Here is a 12,170-nt window from a genome sequence, read left to right as displayed (position 1 = left end):
AAGACCTTAGCTGTTGGCTTCGCGCTATATACGTTATACAACGAGTCAGACAAACAATTTAACACATAGTTCCGACAGATGTAGTCGGAGTGCTTCCAAGCATCAGCAGCATACACAGTCTGCATGTTACTCTCAGCAGTGAGCAACGGTGGTTCTTCCTTAAGGAAGCGATCCATATGCAACGTGGTCAGATAAAAGTGCATCTTTTGTTGCCAACGTTTAAAGTTCGTTCCGTTGAACTTCTCAGGTTTTTCAGCATGTGCAGCAGGCACAGTTGGCATAACAGGTGCAGCAGGCACCACGGGTGGAACAGATGGTACGTGCGTCTGTACTACAGGTGTATGCACACCAGTAGGCACCGCAGGTATGATCGGAGGAGTGAATCCTGCCGATATCTGTCCAAGAGGAACACTAAACTGTCCAATGACAGTGTGTCCCGAAGGCACATGTCCCGAAGGCACATGTCCAACAGGCGTTTGACCCCCATCAGATCGTACGATCCGTGCGTTAGGGTTAATCGGCTGCTGGTGAACCCCATCAGATCCAGTGATCTGTGCGTTGGGATCAGCCGTCATGTTCATCGAATTGTTCACAGTTTGGTTCTCCATCGATCTGTTACTCAACAAAACAAGCAGATACAGATGTATCAGTCACAGATGTATATAAAATAAATAGCTTTAAGATTGTGAAAACAATCTGCGATTAATACAAATAATCAAACAAGTGTGTGCGTGAGTAAACGAAATCAAACGGAGGAAGAAAAGATATAAACAGAAGAGAGATCCTCGAGTCCAGTTGAAACTGTCTCCTTAAAGCTATTTCGCCTCTCACCGTATGTGCGAGTCGATAGCCTCCCAGGATAAAACGAGGTAGCGGCGGCGTTACGGATAACGAGCACCTTCAGCGAGCTTGAACGGGCACGAAACTATCACCGAGAGAGAGAGATTTGTGTTTAGAGACGAATACGTTTTTGGTGTGTCTAACCCTAACGCCTTAGAGGTGTTTATATAAGTGTAGATAGACTTGTGCGCTACTCTTTTCCATAATTAAATATCATTAATTATGGAATCAGTGTAATACTTGCAAGCTACTCTATTCCATAAATAATCTGAAACAGAATCAGATTAAATATATCAAGACATACACCATATCAATTAATCTGAAATAAAATCAAATTAATTTATGCCATAATATTTGAGCCAAATTCTAATGGAAAATAATAATTTCCATTATTAAGAGAATATCATCATATCTCACACATCTTTTAGTCATAATGCTCAAAAATATGACTTACCAATATGGGACTTATACCCATATTTTCCAACAACAAATACACACATCATAGGGTACCTAATGTGTGCAATAAAACGAATAACGTGTACGTCATATACAACGTTACCGTAAATCAGATCACAAATCAAACTCTGGGTGCACCCACGTATCCTGAACAAATATCAAATGGCCAAAAGCTCCTCCCAAGAGCTAAAAGAAGGATACGCCGTGACCAATCACACTGTCACGGAAGTGTCATATCACTGGTGCCGCAATGACATGACTGTAGTACCCCTACAGCTGATTAACTCGGTATACCCTATATCTCTAATAGTTCAAATAAAAATATTCTTGCAAAATTTTAAAATCACCTGTCACAAGTAATTCATATTTCTAAAACAGAGGGTGTCATAAATAATTTTTGAAAACCGCATAAACCGATATTTAAAACTTTCTAAATCAATTTTTAAAACAATTTTCGGAAGTCAAAACGATCAAACTATAACGGAACGAATGAAATATGGGATTGAACAAATCAGAGATATATAATTTATAAGAGAAGTAACGCTAAATAAAAAGGGGAAAGAATCCGTACTATGAAAATATTAACACTAAACACTAATAAAACTCGCAAACGACCATCTACATTGTCGGCTCCAACCTATTTATAAAATTATAATTTATGATTAAAAAATAATTTCATTAATATATATATTTACAACCTAAAGCTACTAACTTACATAATCTTTTATATAAAATTAAATTATTACTCTTACGCCTAAAGAAGATTCAGACCCACAAATATATACTATTTTAATATTTAATTAAAAACTCTCGATATCATAAACTAAAGCAATGAGTAATGTACCTTAGCTCATAATTGATAAAATTAGCTAGAAATCTATTTTTTACAATATTATAATGTAACAACATTCATCATTCTTTTACCTTTGTTGCAAAGGCACTAGTCATGTAGGCCCTATTATATATTTACATTATTAAGTACTTCAAATTAGCAATTAACCATTTTTACTAGTATCAAAATTAGCCGTAATATGCCTCTGACACCATAACTATATTATAAACTCTTAGACTTAAGATTAATGTGATTATAAACATTACACTAAATTATATTAATTAGTCATGCATGTATACAAATAAATGTTAATATAAACTTGATTTCATGTTTCATCGAATTATAATTTATTAATATATTCTCCCGAGTCATTGATTTCCATTCAAAATATATAACCATGATTATAAATTTATAGTAAAAGAGAATACCTTAATTATATATATGGTTGTTAAAAAAACGCTTCACCCTTCACCGAATCTAGGATTATACTTGCGATCGTAGATGCTTGTAGTCTTCCTCTGGCTATTAGGGTTAGCCTATTATGAAACTTGTGTTTAGAAAATTTATACATAGAGTTTTAGCATCCTACTATTATTAGAATTATAATGATTGAATTAGGAGTTTATTATTATTCTTTTTTTCTTTTCTAGTTAGTAAATACATCAAATCATTATAGTTTTAATTGAATTATTATTATTATTATTATTATTATTATTATTATTATTTTTAAAATTTACGAATATTACAGTAATAATGAACCACATAATTTCTATATTTAAATTCTTCTATAGTTTACTTTTGAAATTATTTTTTTACAAATATATGTATCAATCTACCAGATTATGATAAGTGTAAGATGTTGAGAAATAGGAGAAAATTGAAATATATTAGTTACAGATTTTGAAAATATTATTATGGATTGATATATATTTTATCCGGCATATTGTTGAAATGGTTTTTAAAATTGTTTTTAATTCTTAAAATTTATTAGTTTGTGAACAAGAACAAAGATGCAGTTATCATTTAAATTAATTTGATGAATTGGGTTTACACGGTCTCTTTTTCAAAATAGAATATTGAATATAATTTAAATTAATTTGATGAATTGGGTTTACACGGTCTCTTTTTCAAAATAGAATATTACACTATATTCGGTAAGTAATAATATTTAAATAATAACAATAATCAATAATAGATATAAATTATACTCCTCTTTAAACATACAAAAGTAATATCCTTTAATCTTCCAAGTCAATAACAATAAAATAATTAATCTACATCAAATTTTGTAATTATGTCGAGACATACTAATACAGACAAAGATATCTTAATTCTTTTTCATTCAAATTCATATTCAATTGTCAACTAATAAATGATCCAATTTGCCAAAAACAAATTTAGAATGTACTCCCTCCATGGTTCTTTACATGAGGAGATGGACATATATTTTAAATCTTCCGTAAATTATGTTTTCTAAATATTTTTAAATATTTTTTCTTTTGAATTAAAATATAATATTTAAATTTTTATACATAAAAAAATTATAAAACTATATTTTTATAATAGATTTAAAATGTTTATCAAACACGAGGAAAAAGAAGATAAAGAAATCAGCTGGCTGGCCGGAGTAATATACATGACTTTGCCTATCAAAAATAAGTTACATGACTTGGCATGAAGGAAAAATAAAGTTATTTAGCAGTCTATCAAACACTAAATTTCTATAAAATCTAAGTTCCTGAAATCAACGAAGGCCATCTGTGGCTCATAACCTCATACAGTGAATAGAAATTGAATATATCCAATACTGTAAAACTCAGTAAAAGTGTGATCAGCATTATAAATTTACAATATAACTGGTCTGAAGTCTGTTTTTTTCTTCCAATTCCATCCTTGGTCCTCTTTTGCCATGGTCATTAAAAACAAAAACTTTAAAAAGGCTCAACGCCTCAACTTGCTACAACAGGACAGCTTGCATTACTATGATTTATACTACCTTGTATCTTCTTTAAAATTCATTGATCAAGTTAAATTTGTGAAAAATATGTTGAAAGGATGACAATCTCATTTTTCTCCACCACACTGACATTTTTCCTGTAGTACAGATTGATAAACAGAAAGTTAATCACTGAACATTTAACACAATTACCTACTATAGATTTGTAGCATACTGCGGCTACCGCCTGTAATTTTGACCGAACATTGATTACCACATGCACGATTAGTTTGAATGTTTAAATAAAGGAGACTTTTGAAGACTTCTGGTCAGCTCAGAAACCGTATAAAATGTGTATGGGACATACCAAGGGGGGTAGATACGTATCAAATTCCCTACTTCAAGCTCAACGTCGCCACAGGATCTTGAGCTAAACATTATTGTATATGCCCTTCCAGTTTTCAGTTCTATTTGGCAGTTATCAACTAATTGAGAATCCTGCAGTATAATCACCGAATATCACATCTTTATTCAGTAGGAACTAGGAGGTGCAAATGATGTTGGTCTAAGTAGATAACCACAGGTCAAAATCTATAATTGAACGGTGCTTCCTTAGCAGGATTAGTATATCATAGCTAGAAATTTGGTGTCATAAAAAATGTCACACTAGCAAGATTTAGCCAAACACCTATAGATGAGATGGATGCTTATCTAAAACATGACTTATTTTATTGCTGCATCATGCCAGCAACATCATATAATTAATAATTGAAAGTGGAAATTGAGAATCCCGAAAGACTATTACCATGTGCTGTATAAAGGTGCATTCATTCTGATGAATATGCAATGAATTAATTACTGAAATCACATAAAAATCATCCCTAATGCTATTGATTATAGTGCATACACATATAAAATACTTAATTTGTCAAACACTTTACATAGACTAGCTCAAGTGTCAGGGACTAGCAAAAAATTAGTACAAAGGATACCATAAATAGCTTACTCCTTAAACCGGAATTATGTAGAATTATATACTTTATTCCAGTTTTTTCAACTGATACATATATATTTATATTAAAACCACCCATTTCTAAGATATTCGTGGGCGTACCTCATGATATGTACAAAAGTAACTCTTTAATTTTATACAACACAGTCATACCTCTTTGTGTCGGATGAAAGTGCAAGAGCAAACAGTCAGCTTTCCCTCTAGCCATCTTGACGAGATTTTAACGTCAAAGTAGCTTCCTTCATGATATGTAACGAATACAATTAGAACTAAAGGTAACTGATAGGCGCAAACTTGCAGTTGCAGCCTTAAAAAAATGACTTAACTACAAATGATAAAACAACAAACAATGCCATGGGTTAACCTTCTAAGCAAGCTTGAGACTGCAACTGCTTCATAAACTTTATATCTCTTTCCTTCTCGTTTTGTATTACATGCTGCAACTTCCCGAACAATCCAGTGCTGTATATTCCAACATGTATAGAAGCCTCAGTATATAATTATCTCTTATAAGTAGCAGTTAATCTTGTCCTGTCCATACTCCGTACATGGCTGGACTTTCCCAATATTCCACTCACCCCAAATGTGTAGGCAACACAAAGGAATTTTCCTCATCTCTAGCGGAAGCCACACCTATAGCCTCTTGAAATTGATCAGCCATGGATTTTTTCCTCTTAGATTCAGGTATAATATGCTCTGGATTTTGGTTAAAGACCTATGTAAGAAAAAATGACAGGGCATAAATGTCATTAAACTCTGGTTAATAATTGTAGAGTACAAGCATTCTTGATTAACCAGTTTAAAAAATTGAGACCTTATTATCACTTGATGTTGATGAATCAGTGTCCAATATATCAGGGGATTCGTCACCATCTAAGGTCCTATCACCTAATGAGCGTATGTTTCTTTTGACCGCAAGCCGCAGCCTTTCTTTTGTGCTACTAATCTGGGCAATACATAAATGAAGGTTCAATACGAAAGGATGTTAAAACAGGCCAATTTACTAAACTGATGTCTGACCACTTTAGTATCCCCTTGATGCAGAGCATTGTTTTCCCGGAAGGAATCAAGAAGCACAGCCATTGAATCTTTGGTATAATTCTCTCCAACTGACACATCATCTTGCACGGAATGAATATTTGACTGCTCTATTTTCCCTCCCTTGAAAAACTTTTTTAGCAAGTCAGACATGGATTGTTCTGCAGTTACGGGTTTAATTGACTTGTATGCTTCAAGCAATGGCATAGAAGTATCACCACTGACATTCTTATGTGACTGCAAATGGAAAGAGAACTTAGGCTTAGCTTTATCCCGAACACCTGCAGCAGATTGGACACTTCACATTAGAGAATGAATTCATAAAGCTGTTGTAGCAACTACTAATTTGATATATGGAATTGGGATGCAGCATATATTGTAATTTAGTGGCAGACCTGTCCCTCCCTCCCCCCCCCCTCTCACTCTCAAACACACACACACACACACACTCCATATATAGAACAGTTCATCTGGAATAGGTTAGTCACTTCATGCATTTGCTTTATATGATAAGATTTTGAGTGTACCATATAGTTCAAGTAACCATAAACAGACAAACTACCTTTTCCGGATTTGCTCAGTTTTGAAAAGATGGCCGCAGTTGAGGAGCATCTAGCATTCTCGGTTACATGAACCAGTTCCTCAACTTCTCTATTCACTGCAGACCATTCATCATCATTCCTAGCAATTCTAGAAACTGGAAAATTAACTTTCTGGAAATTTCCACATCCTGAGGAGATGTATCGAACCAGGAACCTATTGTTTTCTTTTAGTACCTAGTATAAGCAGTAAAAATATAGATAGTTATATTGAGCATGCAAATTCCAGTAAAAGGATGATATCACAGTAAAAAAACATGACTGCAATACCTCCTCATCAGATATGTTTTCTTCATCTGAGGTGCAAGTTGATACCCTATCTGCGAGGCAGGTCAATTGGCGCTTATCATCAACCCCATCTTGTATACATAATAGTTTGTCCCTCTGTGAAGCCATTTATTGTCAAATAACAACAGTTACTGGAAATTCGTGTAGCTTCTAAAACATTTCGGTACTTCAAAAACTAACAAACCTTCTGAGGTGTATTACTTGGCCCGATTAAATGTTCAAGTCCACGAGCATCTGTAAGATTAAACACTTGTATTTACTCTTCATATACACTAAAATAGTGGACATAGGCAGAGCAGCATTTTATTGGTTCTCACCTGCAAGGGTCAGTTACAAATTGCACCAACAATATAATGCATGTATGCTTATATGGGTTAGAAGTATATAAGAAATGAAACCAACAAATGGTCTTGTGAACAACCTCTTAGTATCTCAAGCTGTGAAAGAACTTGTCCTCGCCCCTGTAATAGTTCACAATTAACTTTAAGAACACAAGTTACTACCTATATATTTTGTCACTAAACAAATATGCTGACCTAAAAACTAATAATAAAGAAATGTATGGCAGCTAAACAATGTGAAATTCAAATTCTCAGCAATGAGAATAGTAAAACAAAAACATCAGTTGTGCACATTAATTCTAACTAGGAATACTTTCTTATCAAAACATTAAAAACGAGAATTCATTTGAGGATGAAATAAAATCACCCACTTAATTTCTTTGCTGACCTTATTTATTAGTTTACGTGAGTCTTATCTTGGCTGACATACCATTTGAGTTTTACAAACCATAAGTTGCAATACTAAAGTTCACATTTGGTCTGTATTAGCAATTCCATGATGACTGTTTTGTCAAATTCACACATCAACAACTATATTTGTACTATTATCTTTGGACTTTGGCCCGACTAACTAATATAGACGTTCAAATAAGAATTGGACTATAGAACCAACACGAACTAAGCTGAAAGAATCGGGATATGAGAAAATATAGAACAAAAAGTAAACTCCATTAGTGCAAATGTTAAGTTCTAAATTTAGAAATGCAAGTGGTATTCGGCCAAACTGCAGGTACACAAAACGTATGTTACTCGTATAAGAATCACTGTCTTACTGGTTTTCGAATTTCATTTTACACATTCCCGAGAACTCCATATATGAAGATGATTTAATCATTTCACAATTTAGTCAGATGGTTTGGACAACAAACCTTCTTTTCCGTAGTTTCACCCAAAGTAATGCTCCAACCTCCTTGCACATGGTCCTCACAATCTTCTTCTTCTTCTAGTATAACAAAACTTTACCATCAGCAAATAAAATAAAAAACTCCCGAATATAATGTAAAAATAAAGAATACTTATATAAACATCATTCTGCATTTACTCCCGTAAAATTAAAGGAGGTGGGAACATAAACCCCTTGGTCAATTATCTACACATTTATGATTTATGCATACTCTTTATTCCATCCCTCACTGCCCTTCCACAAACTTTACTTATTTCGGGCACATATCAAAACGGTTAATTACGGATGTTTAAATACTCACAAACGCCTGACACTCAATCTCTTATCACCGAAATATCAGCTAGGCTAAAGCAAACGAAAATACATATAACATTAGCTAGGAATTGGGATTAAGCTCTTCTCATGTCATTCAACATTTTATTTTATCTAACGAGTCTAGTTTTCATCAAACAATTCATTCAATTGAAACTAATCGAAACGAAACGACACGAAACGAAAGCCTTACCGGAAACACTCTCATCAGATTCATAATTCTCCTGCACAATACAAAATTGTAGAATCAATTAAAAAATCATTAATAAGTAAGCTTAAATTTGAGAGAAGGAAATAAAGAAATGGATACTGAATGACACATAAATATACACAAATATTACCGCAATTGATTTGTGATGATCCATCCATCTCCGCATCTTCCTTCTACCAGCAAAATCAAAATTAGCAGCTTGCCCACTTCAAGTAAAAACCCGCATTTTGTACTTTCAATTTCAACCAGTACGATAGCCCGGGATCTATTTAAATCCTATAATTAGGTCATTTTAATTTTAATTTTTGAAATAGATGATTCATAATTTTTGAAATATTATACATTATTAGTTTGATATTTGGTAAAAGAATTCTTTTATAAAAAGGGATACTAACTTAAATTTTTTATCTGAATTTTATATGTAATCATAACGATATACTCTAGTGTAAGAATTTTTAAGGAATCTTATATATCATTTAAAAAATATAACTTATAAAGAAAAAATAACACAATTTTCTAAAAACTTATGACATATCCTTAATTAGTAGATTGACTTGTGTTGGTGTGTCTAAATGCTCAAAGTAGAATTAAGAACTAATTATATACTCTTATTATTTATAAAGATATTTAATCATAATAACATATTCAAATCTTATATATGTTTCACCTTCATCCTCGTGCATCCTCCAAATTTTATACCATTTTCGGCAACACTAACATTATCATCACATATCATCAACTTGTGCATCCTCATTGTCATTATCGTTCCCGCTACATGTTAGGAAATGAATAACACACAGAGGGGGTGAATGTGTTGTACTGTTTTTGTGCTTTTCTTGAATGTTTATGGTTAAACAAAGTAAACTAAATTTTGTAATGAAATGTGTTCATGCAGAATTTAAGTTTGCAGAAAATAAAGAACACAGATCTTCAAAACTCATTTAATTTTATATTAAAATTAAGAATGTTTTGCTACAAAATTTTTAGGCTCTTTATTGATAAAGAGCTTAGCTTCTCCTTGAGAGTGTTACAAGAAATTTGATCTATATTGTTACAACTGATGAAGGACCAGTTTTAACTTTATAACTCAGTTAACTGCTGGTTTACACAGTGTGTAATAAGACATGCTATTAGCTTTTCTAAACTGTCACTTGTCATTTCTATTTATAGAAAAGTAGATCTTCCAATTCTGACTTAGCATATCTTTAGCATCCCGTGTTCACTTTGATCTTCCTTAGTCAGTTAATCTTTACAATTGATCTTGCACATTCTTCAAGCTGCTTTTTGTAGACTTGTCAATCCAGCTGTTGGATTATTTGTTGATTGTTTATCTTGGATATTGAACAGATCTGCAACTTTGTACTTTGAGATTGTACCTCGAGATCTCTAGTTTAGGTCTATAGAACACTTGACATCTCGATAAGTATATTGGCTTATCGAGATCTCTAGTTCTCTATATTAAGTTTGGCTTGTAGAGGTCTTCAGTTCTCTACAAGAGATTTTAGGCTTGTCGAGATCTCTAGTCTTCACATCTTCACTTTGACTTCTCGATAACTCTTAGTTTTCTAGTGGCTTCTTAACTTGTCGATATCTCAGAGTTCTGTAGTCAAATTAACTTGTCGAAATCTCACAGTCCTCTAGTGAATTTTAACTTGTCGATATCTCTGAGTTCTCTAGTGAATTTTGACTTATCGATGTCTCTGAGTTCTCTAGTGGAACTTGACTTATCGATAACTCAGAGTTATCTAATGAATGTAGACTTGTCGATAACTCTGAGTTCTCTAGTGAAGAAATGACTTGTCGATATCTCCAATATTCATGTCTTCAATTTGGCTTGTCGATATCTTTCTGAGTTCTCTAGTAGCTTCCTTGACTTCTCGATAAGCCATTCTGGAGTTCTCGAATGACATCTCTATAACATTAAACCTGTGACTTATAGTGATCTTGCCTTGGAGTATTTTTCTCCAAACAGATTTATTCAATTCCAAACTTCTTCAAAATTCTTCTGAGGCATGATCTTCTTGATCTTCTTCCAGATAGAATCCTTAGGCTTGATACTGTTTCAAGAAAAAGACTCCAGTCTGCCCCTTTGCATTTTTACAGACTTTAAGTGTTACAAGTACAAAGTACAGTCTATGATAAAAATCCAACTTACTTAGGGTTGGCCCCAAGCTTAGCTGATTACCAAAGGTAACAGTTCATTAATCTCCTTAGATCAGATGTCCATTTGGCTTTACTTCATACTTTGATCAGGGACACTAATGATATTGTTATCTCCAGTAATCTTTGACATCATCACTTATATATTACAATCTCCCCCAACTTCTTCATTATAGAATTATGCACAAGTTCTGATTGATGATGTCAAAACTCTAACTAAATACAGAAGTCAATCTCCCCATCTTGTCTTCTTTTGTGAGTTACATTTAGATTTACTCTTCTCTCCCCTATCAAGAATAGATTTACTCTACTCTCCCCCTATCAAGAAAAGAATATTATTATCTGGCAACATCCATCAACTGTTTTGACATTTAGATATATTCTTCCCCTTTTTGACATTATCTCCAGGTAGAAAGATCCATCTAATGCACATTGTTTAAGCTTTTGTCATTGTCCATTTAGAACACTATCTGCAGCTTCAAGCTTCAGTGAGATCTGCAGTGATGAGTTCATCAAGTAGAATAGGAGTTTCACTCAGATCTGCAGAAGAAGTCTGTTAATAACAAAAGTCCTAAGCTCTCTGTTCTTTTGAATAAGTAGTCTCACTACTTCTGACTGCACTAGTCTCATGACTTTTAAGAGTCAGAGTTTCCTCACAAGGATTACTAAATCCAGACACTCATCTACCTCTCCTTTTGTCAGGAAGGATCCTGCCTCTCTTATTTTCTATTTTTCTCTCATTTTTTTCTCTCATTCTCACATGAAAGGCTCAATTGTTGTTTAACTTACCGAAATAAGAGGTGGCTGAGAAGAGATATCCGTGATCATATGATTAGGGGTAATCCATATAGGTCTAATCATACTTATTTCATCGGAAGAGTGAATACCAGTTTGAGGTTATGAGGTGAATGGTTCATCAGAAATACCTGTGACTAGGGTCACAGTTTGACTCACAGATTGCTCTGTGGTTTTGACAGTGTGTTGTCCACCACTTATAGTGGGAATCTCCAATTGAATTGGAGGGGATTTGACTGGGTTGTTGTCGTGTACATCAGCCTCAAACCCTTGTGTGTCTTGCAACACACTGGCACTTAAATGTGCTATACTTGCCTCTCTCATGATGGTATCATAGACAATTGTACTTCTAGCTTCAACTGCTAAGGCAACTTCTGCTAGAGTTATGAGGGGAGTTGTTCCTTCTTGTGGAACCTCCAATTGAATTGGAGAGGATTTAGATAGCT

General features: G+C 33.6%; 1 protein-coding gene across 2 annotated transcripts; it reads right to left on the bottom strand.

Annotated features, from left to right (window-relative positions):
* Window positions 1–3,803: 3,803 nt before the first annotated feature.
* Window positions 3,804–9,034, bottom strand: LOC141695033 (uncharacterized). Of its 2 annotated transcripts, none has more exons than XM_074499262.1 (14): window positions 8,900–9,034; window positions 8,752–8,782; window positions 8,212–8,285; window positions 7,423–7,462; window positions 7,186–7,235; window positions 6,984–7,097; window positions 6,677–6,890; window positions 6,097–6,395; window positions 5,891–6,022; window positions 5,655–5,791; window positions 5,441–5,538; window positions 5,230–5,315; window positions 4,432–4,562; window positions 3,804–4,222 (listed from the first exon to the last, which is right to left on the bottom strand). In XM_074499262.1, exons 1-14 carry the CDS (start codon window positions 8,933–8,935, stop codon window positions 4,156–4,158), a joined length of 1,509 nt encoding a protein of 502 aa, XP_074355363.1. In that variant the 5' UTR covers window positions 8,936–9,034; the 3' UTR covers window positions 3,804–4,155. The 2 variants fall into 2 exon arrangements, with proteins under 2 accessions (XP_074355363.1, XP_074355364.1); XM_074499263.1 differs by having other exon boundaries at window positions 8,212–8,282.
* Between the last annotated feature and the right edge of the window lie 3,136 nt (window positions 9,035–12,170).

Source organism: Apium graveolens, chromosome 11 (assembly GCF_009905375.1).
Source record: "Apium graveolens cultivar Ventura chromosome 11, ASM990537v1, whole genome shotgun sequence".
NCBI lineage: Eukaryota > Viridiplantae > Streptophyta > Magnoliopsida > Apiales > Apiaceae > Apium > Apium graveolens.
Note: the sequence above shows the minus strand (reverse complement) of the source record. Positions and strands in the feature narration are given on the sequence as shown.